Here is a 13,919-nt window from a genome sequence, read left to right on the forward strand (position 1 = left end):
TAAGTACCATACAAGAAATTTTGCAAGCAGCCAGTAAAGTAGCAGAAACAGATTACTTTCTTTACTTCACAAAGGTTCTTCTAATCCCATGGACATGTGGATATATAAGGTATTCACTTACTTATTGAGGTTTCAAATTACAAAATAAGTTTAATATTTTGGGTCCTTTTTCTGTAGTAACTGAAAAATAACTACATGTTATTCATTGTTTTAAAATATCAACAGATTCTGACTTTTTTTTTATGCAGACTTCATACTCTTACATATTCTTCATGCATTCCCTTCAGCAGACTGAGAGTGTGAAGTCATCTGGTTTGTAAACAGACAGAGTACATGGTCTATGTGTTAAGACAGCAGGAGAAGGGAGAATACAAACATATATAGCTATTTGACCCAAACTTTGACATTAATCTTGTTCAATGAGGTAGCTTGTACTTAAAGCAGATTGTTGTTGTCTTCTACTTGAAAAGGAATTAATTAAATGTCCATTTCCACTTTCTTTCCAATTCCCAGACTACAGTCACCATATTCAATCAAATAATAATATAAACTTGATAAATGGTATGTCATATGACTCCTTTTTATCAGCATTCTCCCACCCTCATTCTGAAAATGCCTGACTCTAGTTTTCATGAGCCAGTACAAGTCCATTCATTACTGTTCTGGGTTGTCTTTATGACCATGTGAAAGGGGCATTAGATTCTGTTCCTAAACTATAGTGAAAGCTTTAATGCATGACAGATTCTACAGGGATAAACTCTGCATTCCTTTTGCTGGTCTATCACATTACCTATGCTTGATATTTCAGTATAAAACAACACAACATTATTTTTTTTATCCTTTTATAGTTTCCATATTGTTCCATATACCATCAAAAATCTATGACAACCGTAAAATCACTTAACAACCAGCCACATTCTTCAGCAAAGAAAATGCATTCATACAAGAAACAAAGATAAACCACCACAGAAATTATAGCTGCAATAACAGCATTTTTTGTCACTTCTGGAATGTTATTAAAGGCATCCAAAGCATTCACAAAAGTCAATTCCCTAGACTGACTGCTAAGCAAGCTGAAATGATGGGTCCTAGCAGAAATATGTATGAAAAATGCCTTTGGTTTCATAGCATTTTTGCAGAAGCTGTAGCTGTAACTGTTAGAACCACATCTTAGCATCTGTTAGGAATAAGAACACTGGAAGCCACACTCTAGGCAGTTACAGAAACAGTGATGTTATCAGCTGCTGCCTAGAAAACCATTAGAAAATCTAGTCTGTGTTTCACAGCTTTGATTAAAGATTTGGTTTACAACCAAAATAAATATCCAAAAACTAGAAATGTGGTTTCCTGTACTTCCCTATATAATCACTGGGTCATTAATGCCAGAGGTGTGCCTATTGAATGTACCTCTGGTGCAGTGATCCCCTGATCATAATTCTCTAATGTAACTCAGAACCAAAGCCATTGTGTCAGCTGTCTGGAAACAGTTACTACCAATGGTACTGAAGTGCCATGGATAATTATGATACTTTTAAGCTGTTATCTGGACAACCAACATGTTTCATATGGGCAGGCCTATCAAAGGCCTGATGTCCTGTGCAAAGGATACATTCAGGCAGAACTGTGTATAAAATCAATACTTGCCTCCTTCGGGTCTTTAATCAGGTGTGAAAATTTACATAAATACAAAATGAAGCTTTTGAAATCCATCTTGGAACCAGTGTTGTTTCACATCTTCATTAATGACAGATGAAGGGACTGAGTGCACTCTCAGAAGATTTGCTGATGACACCAAGCTGGGTGGTGCAGTCGACACACCTGAGGGACAGGACCCCATCCAGAGGGACCTGGACAAGCTCGAGAAGTGTCCCATGGGAATCTCATGAGCTGCAACAAGACCAAGAGCTTGTGCTGCAGCTGGGTCAGGGCAGCTCCCAGTACCAACATAGGCTGGGGATGAACAGAACCAGAGCAGTCCCAAGAAGGACCTGGGGGTGCTGTGGGTGAGAGGCTGGACACGAGCCAGCCATGGGCACTCCAGCCCAGAAACCTCCCTGTCCTGGGATCATCCAGAGCCCCGTGGGCAGCAGGTGAGGGAGGGGAATCTGCCCCTCTGCCCTGCTTTGGTGAGACCCCACCTGCAGAGCTGCATTCAGCTCTGGGACCCATCACAGGAAGGACATGGAACTGTTGGAGCAAGTCCAGAGACAGCACCAAGACAATCAGAGGGATGGATGGAGCACCTTTCTTCTGAGGAAAGGCTGAAAGAATTGGGATTGTTCAGCCTGGATAAGAGAAGGCTTCAGGGTGACCTAATTGTGGTCAACAAGTACCAGAAGAGAGTCCACAAGAAGGATGGAGACAGACTTTTTACAGGAGCAGGTAGTGACAGGATGAGGAGGGATGGCTTCAAACTGAAGGAGGGTAGGTTTTGATTAGATATTAGGATGAAATTCTTAACTGTGAGGATGGTGAGGCACAGAATGCTTACAAAAGCTGCAGATGCCCCATCCCTGTAAGTGTTTAAGGCCAGGTGGGATGGAACTCTGAGCAATCTGTTCTACTGGGAGGTGTCCCTGCCTATGGCAAAGGCCTTGGAACAAGATGACCTTTAAGGTCCCTTCCAACCCAAGCCATTCTATGATTCTGTGAATATAGTGGTTGGGGCTAGAAGACTTTTTGAGACATAAAATTATTCTTAGATAATTCAAATGTACCACACTCTTTAAGATAATTGTTTTAATTTTAGGATCTGCTCCTGAAAGCAAATACTAACCAATTCAGGTGTGCAACCATCAAGCCTGAAAAGAGAGAGGTATGGTGCAAAATACATGCTGTATTTTTTTTTCCCAGTAGGGAGATGAAAAATTACTGAAGTATTTAAAGATATCTTGAAAAGTTATTAAATATAGCTTTAAAATTATGTTTATTTGGGCTTAAGAATTATGTGCTATGATATATAGCTATAGTGTAATTACATCCCTGTACCAACATTTGCCTCTTTGTATGCATAATGCACAATTCCCTTTTCTTATACTTCTGGTGCTGCTTTATTTTCCTAATTTTGAGACAAGCAACCTTTCTGTGAAACTGCTCCAACAAATCTCCAAACTGGCAATATCTGTCTAAATCCACATATTATTTTTCCATTAACTTTGATGCCACAGAGCAGCCAAGCTGAGGGAATAATGGTCCCATTCATACAGGATCCTTGCTTTGGTTGATTCCCAGTTCACAGTTATGTCACCAAATTATGTATGTAATATATTCATTTCAGCATCACTGCTGCATATTCTATGCACTGTGTTTATCCCCATGATACCAGACAGTTTCACATCAGTATCTATAGCTAACATCATTAAATTAATAAGCATCAGTAGAATTCTACCACTAATTAATAATTTCATGATGCGTGTTTTGACATCCTATTTTGCCCTCTCAGTATTTATTTCATTTAAAAGATGAATATATTATTATATATATGTAAGTAATATTTCATAGTCAAATAAAGAATCACTGTTACTTCTTAGCATTTATTTTAGTAAGCATTTGGACCTACTTCTGTATGGTTGTATCCCTACTATATTGGGTGTACATAGCAAGTTTTTGTGTATATTACAATTCCAAAATATGTTCCCTGTGTATTTGTTACTCGCCAAAACAAAATTTGATGAGTATTCAAATGTTAGTATTGATAAATGCCTAAGATATTTTGCTGAATAATTGAAAATTTGTTTCTGAAATGAAATAATGTATTTTTGGTTTGAACTGGAGAATATACAGGACAGTATGGAGAGTAAACCAGCATTCAAGGCTCAACAGATCCAAACCAAGGTGAGCAACCTTTAAGGAGCTGTTGTCAAATGTAGTTGAAGCTTTGACACACATGCAAATCTTGTGATGATGGAAATTCAACTTGAATCCATGTTTTTACACTAAGGTCTTTGGTCAGGAGCATGGAATGGATTGGATCTATGGTTCATAGATTTTGTCCTATGCACCATTAATAATCCACAAAGAAATGGTCAGGGAGTGAGAAGAGCAGGGCTACTGGAAGAGAAATCAGTAGCCAAAGGTGACAAAAGCACAGGCAGTGCCCTCACCAAGCAGGACACAGTATCTTAATGTGAGGAGGCTGGTGGCAGTGATGGGTTCTGCTGACAGCAAGTACCCTTGGACAAAACAAGGCAACAAGTCAGGTCTGGGGTCCACCCAAAAGTCCAGTCAGGAGACAAAGCTACAACAGCAACCCGTGTCTATGACAGCAGGAGACAGAAATGGAGAGACAACCAGGAGTGGAAGAATTCCCAGCACAATGGAAACTGAAACCCATTTCTGAGTCTAACTAGGGCTCCCAGGCCAGTGAGCAGATGGTGTGAGTGGAGGTCCTGGCTGAGACTGGTCAGGTAATCAAAACCTTTTGGTGCCCCAGGTAAACTGTGTACAGTTGCACAATGTAACCATATTGCCTCAACAGTGTTCCCGGTTACAAAAGGAGAAGATTTTATGTAAAACAGTATCAAATGAGAATTGTCCCCAGCAAAAAAAGAATTGTGAAACCTTGGTTTAAGAACTCAGCCTAAGGACAAAAGAATCTTGCATCAGTACATCACTGTTTCAAAATGAGATCCTGAAGAATGCTGAGCAATCATTCCAGCTAATGACTGTCTGATATACAATATACAATCAGGCTGGATGTTTGCCTTGTTTCCTTCAGACACACACTGAGGTCATGAAATCCACTATCCTGATTGCTTCTCTTGTGGAATTTTCAAGGGTCAGAGAATTGTAAACATGGGAAAAGAGCTGTTCAGCCTTAACAGTGGAACACATGAAAACTCACATTGCTGTTTCTGCAGTAACTGCACTAGAGATAATTTTCAGTCTTACATTGTGCAATCTGGCACCTTTCATTTGTTTCAAGTTCTTATGCAGAATAATTTCAGCTGTGCTTGTATTGTGGTCTCAAATATCGTGTGAGCAGTTCTGACTACTCTTTAAAACTACCTATTTAGTTACAGCTCATGAACACTGTGAAAAGATTGATTCTCTACTTGGGGGACTGGGCATCTGGCAAGTATTTCCAAAGCCTGTCTGGCGCTTATCACACACTGAAGTTATCTTTAGAAACAGTATCAGCTACTCAGTCTGCTTGCTTACAGTCCAGCAGCATTTAAATAACAGTAAGGTAATAAGATCATAGTTCATGCACAAAAAGAAAAAATACCCAAACCAGGAAACATTTACATAGTTAAAACAAATACATGTGACCTGTAATTACATGGGCTCAGTTCAAAACTCTGTATGTTCTATTGCCCTTTCTGATAATATAAAATAATAAAACTTGAGTGCAGACTAACAAGAGTCAAGCCATATGCCTAAATTGCATCAAGAAAAATATGGATCTGGCACCCTCTGGAATTGATTAGGGCCACTTTTAAAACTTGCTAGTATCTCCTCTAGATGCATAAACAGTTTTATCTTGTCTAAACACATTTGCCTTAAGGTTGGTTAGGGGATATTCAAGATGCTGTTGTAACTTTCAAGCAGAGATAGGCATACTGTTATTGACTTTTAAAATACTTTATATTCCTGCTGCCTTCCTGCCTGTGCAACTCTCTGAGTAGACAAATCCTAAGAGGATGGTTTATCCAAGATATATAAATATACATATAAAATTTTAATCTATCTTCAAATTCACAACATTATATAACATTTTAACCAACTAGTATTCTGCTTCCCTTTTCTTAGAACACCCACAGTATAAGAAACATATCTTTTAATATATTTTAGAGACATATATTTACGTGCAGAAGCAATTATTTGTCTTGCTGCTCCAAAGTAGCTATTCATCCTTTTCACTGGGAGAATGAGACAGTACAAATGCATCATCACTTTGTCTCAGTCTGCCTCTTGCTCATATCATATTTGCTCTTTGCCTATTTATTGGTTTTGGTGAGCTGTTGCACGTTCATTAGGTGGCAATAGTGAATATGATATTTTTCCACAAGAATTAGTGTTCTGTAACTTTCCCACTTCCATTTTCTCATCTTGAAAAAAGGGAAGATATCTCATGACAGGAAGAGAATGAGTAAAATTCAGAAATTCCTTGATATTATATGACATAGAAGAATCTATTTAGTTATTTTACTTATATCTGCCTGCAGATGTCTTGGGAGTCCTAGTTATTTTTGACTATATTGCTGTATTTCTGTTTCATTGACAGTTAGATTTGTGGTCAATAAACTGTGAAACTGAAGTTTAAGGTATTTCCATAATTGTTCTTAGTTCAGTTCTCTATCCAAATTATAGTTGGTAAATACATGAAATCTGTATACACAGAAAACTGTCAAAAGTATGGAAACATCTACATGTGTCAGAGAAAATGTCTATTCTAAGGAAACATTTTATACACAGTACAGGCATAAAATAAAAACTATTCATATAATGCAGAAGGCATGTGAGATGTGTTGAGATGCAGATCAAAAGGTAGAAAATTATTGGGCATTAAAAAGTCATAGTAAGTCAGACAAAAGAAATAAAATACATTGGTTTGGATTCTTTTCCTAAATTCTTCAAGTTGTCATCATTTTGTCAAGAAACTGACAGGTAATTAATTTTTTTGCATTAAAATATGCTATCTGTGTAATAACAGTAATTTTACTTAGTGAATTCTAGGTGATGGAATGCATTTGCTATCCTCAACCTACCTAATTAATATAATTTATAACACATGCTTTTTCCAGTTATGTATTTTAGAAGACTTCGTATTTCTGCATACAATATTTGCAGTATGTAGCTTGGGTGATTCTGTGCCTCTGTTTCTCAGCTACTCATTAAGTTCTTCATTTGGAATTTAAATCCATTTGAGTTCTGAACACAGAACTTGTCTGGATTTAAGTTAAATGTGTTATGATTAGGCTTTGTTTTCTGCCAGAATGATCCAAGCTCTTATTTCAGCAGCACTGCTTTGCCTTGGTTCACATCAGTTCTCTTACATGTGTCTGCAAAGGTGACCCATTTTCTCTGAATACCCTACCTGTGCAGGGAACAATTTTAACTAGCAGAGAAATTGATCCTTTCCTCCCTCAGTATTTAGAAGTTGTATGGGAGTCAGTCTTAACACAATACTTTGAAGAGTTAAAAAAGCAGCCACAGGATCTAGTTCAAGTCACACCTTGAGGCCTGAAAGTGACTGAGAACTGTTCTCCACTTCTATTATCTAGAAAATGGATATGGCAATGGATGATTCCAGTTGTCTTGGAAATACTTCTACATTGTAACAGTGATTATTTGTAAAATGCTTCTAAGATCTTTCTGTGAAAGGTGCTGCTTTTGTTTTACTTCACTGTTTTGAATGACCTCCTTTCAGAGAGGCAGTTTATTGTCTTTGTCCAAAACAGACCAAATCCTTTCACACAGTGTATATGAGCACAGGAAAATATGAAAGGAAGTGAAGACATTCTATGGGATTTGACATGGTCCAGGAGTGATTACAAATTTATAATCCACTTGGGGGACTTTGCTGATTTCTTAAGCAGCTTGAGTGGTTTATGAACAGCATGCAATTTCATTGTGAATGTCAGATTAATGCTAGATGAATGATTTAAGCAAAATTTATGATGTCTTGGGTCAATTTATTTAACCCACTGAGATGTTTTCATACTCTGTTTTATGGTTTACATTACTAACTATGGAATATACATTCCCTTTCTTGACAGATTGACAATATACCCATTAAATTAAACACAGCAGCTATTTTGAGGGAGGGTGCCCTCTATCAGCGGAAATTGGAAGAGGAGCTCAAAAGGTATGACCACGCTCCACCTAGGATTGCTTTTCACATCCCTGAATATAGGATAATGAACCACATCAAAAATAATTGACTTCCAGGTAAACTAAACTAATGGATTCGTTCTGGGGTATTCTATTTTATAAAAACATTTGACAAATGAAGAGAGAAGCGGATTGAAGGGGACTGAAGAAAAAGTCTACAGTAAAGTAATTATTTTTGTGTAGATGCTGTTTAGTATTACTGTGTTCTGATTTAGCACTTTGGCTAGTGTCCACTTGCAAAGTCCAACAGAGATCACTTTTATATTTATTCCAATTCTCCAGACCAAATAATGACCTGAATACACAACTGTGTCCTTTGTACAAGATGCATCTATATTAAGCCAAATAATTTCATCTATCTCTATTTTCTTCAATGGTTGTGGTCAACTACATGCCAAGTTTGATACTTGAACTTGTTTGTATGTAGATAAAAATACCTGTCTATTTCTATCACAGTAAGATATAGCACACTAAGAATGTGCTGTTCCTTAAAGATAAGAGCTGAGAGTGACAGCAGGACATGTAGGGACAGTGTCCTCACTGACAGCAGCTCCACGGTACCCTGGCAGGCAGCAGGACAGATCCAGGGACAGACAGCAGGGTCAGCCAAGGTTGCTACTGGAGTCCAAAGGGACAAGTCTGATCTGAGGTCCAGCCAGGAAGCCAAGTCAAGAAGGCAGGGTCAACTTGGCCCCTGGCTGGGTACAAGCTGATCTGTGGAGTAATTTAGGCAAGGACCAAGGCTGTTAACCTGGGCTTAAATGTGTCTCCTGGGAAGAAACTACACACACACCAATCAGGATTTTTCATAGCTCTTCTTCACACAGTTTTCTTTTCACTCCAGTCCCATCCAGTGTTAAACAGTCACATTGCAGCAGAGCTGTCTTTGAACACGAGCACTGAATCCAGGATGGTGGATAGAAGGATGGTAATAAGAGGTTGCAGGTCCTTTTGTGCATTTAGCACTCTTAAGAAATCCTGACATAAGGATTCCTCCTTATTCAGCAACACAGGTTTTCAGAGGATGTTTACTAGGGAGAGGGTGACTCCTGTATGACCACTGAAGGTTGTATTCTGCAGGTAGAATCACATAACATTTCACTAAAAAACTTGACAAAGATAAAACTCATATCATGTCATCCTGCTTTAGTATTGCTTTTAATCCACCTGGCTTAGCAGGCTAAGCACTAAATACTGATAGCATTTTAAGTCCTGGAAAGACCATGTAAGTTTGGATTTGATCTTTGGACCTAGCAGGTTTTGGTTCATGCATCAGGATATTAGCAGGTAGATATCAAACATCACTCAGGTTCTGTTATCAGCTTCTCACATATACTGAGATTCTTCCATATTACATATTCTACTGTTCACCCTAGCTGGCAGAATTTGTTCCACTCAGCAAAGGAATAGTTCCCTGTAACTTTGCACTATTTTATCTTAATGAGTTTTAATCTTCAGCCGCATTTAACACAAAACAGATATAGATAGATAAATAGATAGATAGATAGATAGATAGATAGATGATAGATAGATAGATAGATAGATAGATAGATAGATAGATAGATAGATAGATAGATGCATCACATGTATAAGCATTGGGGAGCAGCAGTAGGAGGCAATTCACTTCATGTTTGTGTCTCTGCCCTAGTTTTTTGGCTCATTCCCTCCTCTGCTGCAGGACTTTGATGGGCTTGCCCCAGGGTTTTGCTGTTTTTCTCTCTCAGCTGAGCACAAAAAATAGTAGGCATGTGACTTTGCTTAACAGCTGAATACTTCTTTGCCTCATTACAGCAATATTATTTAATTGACAAAATACAAAACAGAAGTTTTTTGTTCTCTGTGTTCAAGTGGACAAAAAGATTGCCAAAGAGAAAAGTTATTTGTTTTTTCTACCTCTAAGCAAAGCAGTCCTCTGAGAAAATGTACATCCCTTTACCCTGATTCTCTCTGCTCCATACAAGAATACATACACAGCTGAAGTTTGCCCTCTCTTGGGGCTTTGTTTTACTGAAAACTTTCAGGTCCATGCTCTCATGCACTTTCTTCCAGTCTGGCTTTCTCAGGTTTTACACATAGTTGGAACACCTCTTAGACTGGAATTAAAATATATCTGTCAAACTACTTTGTGATGCCTTTTTTCTCTGCAGAGACCAAACACTTTCTTATCAAAGGCTACTGGAAATGTTTTACAAACAACCAAGGCAAGGCTACGAAGCCAGATCCCTAGAATAGTATACTCTTCTGTCTTGCAGAATTGAAGATTTGCAGCAAGGGGCTGGAGACTCATCCAAATTCTTGGAATGGCAGAAACAGATGCGTGGAAAAGATTTGGAAGAACAGCTGGCTGAAATAGAGTGTAGGAGGCTTCAAGGAAAACTGAGTTATGAAGAGGCAGTTATAGCCCATCAGAATGTAATCCAAGAAAATAAGAAGAAAGCTGATCTATTGAGAGAGGAGGTAATACATACAGGGATGCTCAAATTTTGCTGACTTCCAATCTGTGCAAATCATAGCACAGATGATACCTACTATTAGAGGTGTAAAATTCTATGCAGTGTCCTTACTCACTGGAATATGCAAACAAAGGAAAAGGAGGGCTATAACTTCCAGATACAGCAATGCTTATACATCAAAGTACTTTTTACAAGTTTTTTTAATTTGATTAGCACTTATGAAGTAAATTGAATAAAAGCAGGTCAAAGCATGCCCCCTATATTCAGTCATTATACAAATCCTTTTTGAACAGATACTGAGCTGCTAAGCACCATTAGCATTAAAATCAACAATATATAAGAGATTTCTTTATCATGCTAAAATGAAAGCCACAAATATGAAAGTATTTGTTTTCTTAAACTGATACAATTCAATTTACTTCATATTATCTGACACACCTAGATCTCTCTTAGGTGAAAATTTAGAGAGACAACCCTCTTTGGATCCGTCTATATGGAAAACTGAATATTTATGCCAAGAAATATTTTCACACTGTTTTCAATCTGGCAAATCGCAGCAAAGTCGTTGCTAGATCTTTTTGCTACTTTCAAAACTCACATTACATTTTCCCAGTGCTTGCTTTTCTTATAAACTAAACAGATGATCAAGAATCACCAAATATTATAGATTTGAAACTTTTCACAGCCGCCATCACATCCTTTGCTATTTGTCCAGTTTGTTGCTATGCTCTGTAGGCCAGTACCTGTCTCTTGACCACAAATGTACAAAATTTTCATAAAGACCATGCTACAAAAGGAAAAATTGCTTAATGAGTTCCTTTTCTGTCCGATAATACTTTTCAATCTTTTTTTTGGCATTGAGTCGTCATGTTTGTTTAGAAAGACTAGAGAAAGAACTTAAAGTGAACCCTAGTGTGTACAACTGAGCATAGTATGAGTGCTCATACTCATTCCAAAATTACTGCAATTGCTATATTCACTTCAACTTCAGATCATATGTGTTTTATTTGTTAGCAGAAATGTCCCAAAATGAATAGATTTGGGGATATGCAAATAAGACTTGCTCTAACCCAACCAATTCCACGTAGGTCCCTTTGCTTGCCAACAAGCAGGGCATGTTATCCATATGCAGATCTCCAGATGTACTGGGCACCAACTGCCCATTCACCAATATTCAGCTGTTGTGCTGACCCACTTCCTTCTTTTAAAACTCTGATCTTCCATCTAAAACAGGAAGAACAGCAAGGAATCTAGTCTGAGAAAATCAATTTTCCTGCTTCTTGTTCCTTTCCTCTGACAAAGAAAGGAACATCGTACCCAAAAGTGAACTTGACATTACAGAGCTATGACTTGGGCCCAAGGAGTTCCTGCAGGCACACAACTAGCAGTATATTAGATTAGCATATTTCTTGCTCTATCACAACCAGATCCAGAAATTACTCTTTCTGTCTGCTTTTGGAAACATGTAGGAGGAAATTGTGGAAAATAGCAATACAAATGTCATGCAGGGTAGTTGTGTGTAAATATAATAGAGAGGGGAGATTAAATCTGGGTCTTTTTCTTGTCCCCAGCCATTGTCCTTTACTACTTTTGTGGATGACGTAATAGTTTGAATCCAATTGTCCTTGCCCTGTTTTAATGATTTGAAGCACTCAGATCACCACTTAGCAGGAGTTGTATTCACCTGTTTGTTTCTGATTTAGAAAGCAGAGCTGATGCACCTGTATGCAGAGAAACGTCTGCAGGAACAGAAAGAAATGAAACAGCTGGTGGAACAGGTCATGGAAGGACACAAGAATGTAAAGCAAGTAAAAGCAAAGATCCAGGAATACAAACAACAAATAGGTATATATATTGCCAGAAATTGATAGGGGATGCTAAATATCCCTAAATTTCTTAATCTTTCTTTCAGTCGGCCAATTACAGTTTTTACAGAAAGGAAAGTGAAATTGAGGGAAAGATCCAGGCTATACATTCCCATGAATGTATGAATATTAATTCAAGAATCAGCTGGTAATGGGTAGATCAAAATTTCTAAGCTACTAATCATGAGAATTACTCTTTGTTTAAATGGGAGAAATACATCACTAATGTTCTGCAACCAGTTTCCCTTCCATCTAAAAGTAGCACATGTAAATGACTCTACTTTTTGTCATATGCAGACTTCTCTGCTTGTTTATCTCCATACTTGTATTCATAAGGATTGAGGCAACCAAAGAGTGTTAGTCACTCCAAAATGGACTAGCAGAGCCTACCTGCCTTTGCAATTCAGTCATTTCTAGGATATACATAGCTTGGAAGGCTATGAATATTTTCTATTTTATAATATCCTTTTATTAAGTAATGAAACAGTATGTACAAATGAGAACAGAAATTAGAAAGCATTAATTCAAAGTGTCTGTGTATGTATATAGTACGTTTATGTGCTGAATAGGAGGATAGATGGTGGAGGTGGGAAGTACTCATTTCATTCTTTAATAATTCCTCCCACCAATACCAGACTGTTCCCTCAAGTACCTTTAGATCAGCATTATTATCATTATTTATTAATGCATGTGAATTTTCCTCCAGATGGACTACTTGTTAAAATAGGCAAACAGCTAACTGAGATGAGTTCTTATCTTTCAGTTCAGCAGGTTTGTGAAGAAAGTGGAGAACTTCTCCGGCAAGCTTTAGAAGAAAAGGAGGACCAGAACAGGAAAAGATATGAACTAATTCAACAAATACGAGCTATTGAGTCAGTACCTAGCATCAGACACAAGTTTGTTGATTTAACAGAGGTAAGCTCAAAAGAATAAACTTCCATCTTTACCTAAATGTGTACCGTATATGTTTCACACATTCAGAGGGACTGTGTACTGCAGATATATCACAGTCTGGATGGATAAAGTACAAAGTGACCCCATACATGTCATATTTTGTCATATTGCATGACAAAAGTTAGATCTGAAATGAAACATTGACAAAGTCTATAAAATGAAAATTTTATCAAGAAGAATATTCTAATGGCAAGTGAAATTTTAGTCCTCTTGAACCTTCTTTGAATTTTGCCAATAGGATCTGGGTTTCCCAATATCTTCCAAAAAAGAGACTGGACAGTGGTTACAAGATTCTCTATGCATCTTCACAAATTCAAAGATTTGTCAGTCAGGGTAAGAACTGAATCAACACAAAGTTTGGACTGATGTATACTTAGTCGTATTGCAGTGGTGACGGCTATGGTAATTAGCAAGATTTATTTCCATTGCTTTCAAAACTGTCAACATTCAGGTATATGAAAGAGATTGTCAGGAGAACCCAAAAACTTCTGAGCTGTCACAGTTCTGTGTAAATGACTTGTGTGTGTAAGTCTCTAGTTTATAGTGACTGAATTAACTTTATCTCAAATTTCTTGGACTTGCTGTTGATGCACAACCACTCATATGCCTGAGATTGAGCTCTGCAATGTCCAGACTTAGGCAGCATCCAGAAATCTGTTACCTTATTTAAAATGTTAAACTTAATCAGAAGCAGATCAACAGATTGGACATAAGGAATACATTTTTTACAATGAGTGTAATCACTCTGTGGTTCTGTATCACAGCTTCACTGTTCCATTATACTTACTATTACAGTAGCACTCTAGTGAAT

General features: G+C 37.6%; 1 protein-coding gene across 1 annotated transcript in view; it reads left to right on the forward strand.

Moving 5' to 3' along the window:
- CFAP99 (cilia and flagella associated protein 99) overlaps positions 1-13,919 on the forward strand; it is a 53,821-nt gene that overhangs the window by 29,846 nt on the left and 10,056 nt on the right. Inside the window, exons 8-13 of the mRNA XM_062493329.1 lie at positions 2,750-2,815; positions 3,775-3,834; positions 7,722-7,810; positions 10,089-10,293; positions 11,993-12,134; positions 12,918-13,069. Of these exons, the coding sequence (XP_062349313.1) occupies positions 2,750-2,815; positions 3,775-3,834; positions 7,722-7,810; positions 10,089-10,293; positions 11,993-12,134; positions 12,918-13,069 (714 nt within the window). The remainder of the gene's footprint in view (positions 1-2,749; positions 2,816-3,774; positions 3,835-7,721; positions 7,811-10,088; positions 10,294-11,992; positions 12,135-12,917; positions 13,070-13,919) is intronic.

This window comes from Cinclus cinclus, chromosome 5 (genome assembly GCF_963662255.1).
Source record: "Cinclus cinclus chromosome 5, bCinCin1.1, whole genome shotgun sequence".
NCBI classification, from domain to species: Eukaryota; Metazoa; Chordata; class Aves; order Passeriformes; family Cinclidae; genus Cinclus; species Cinclus cinclus.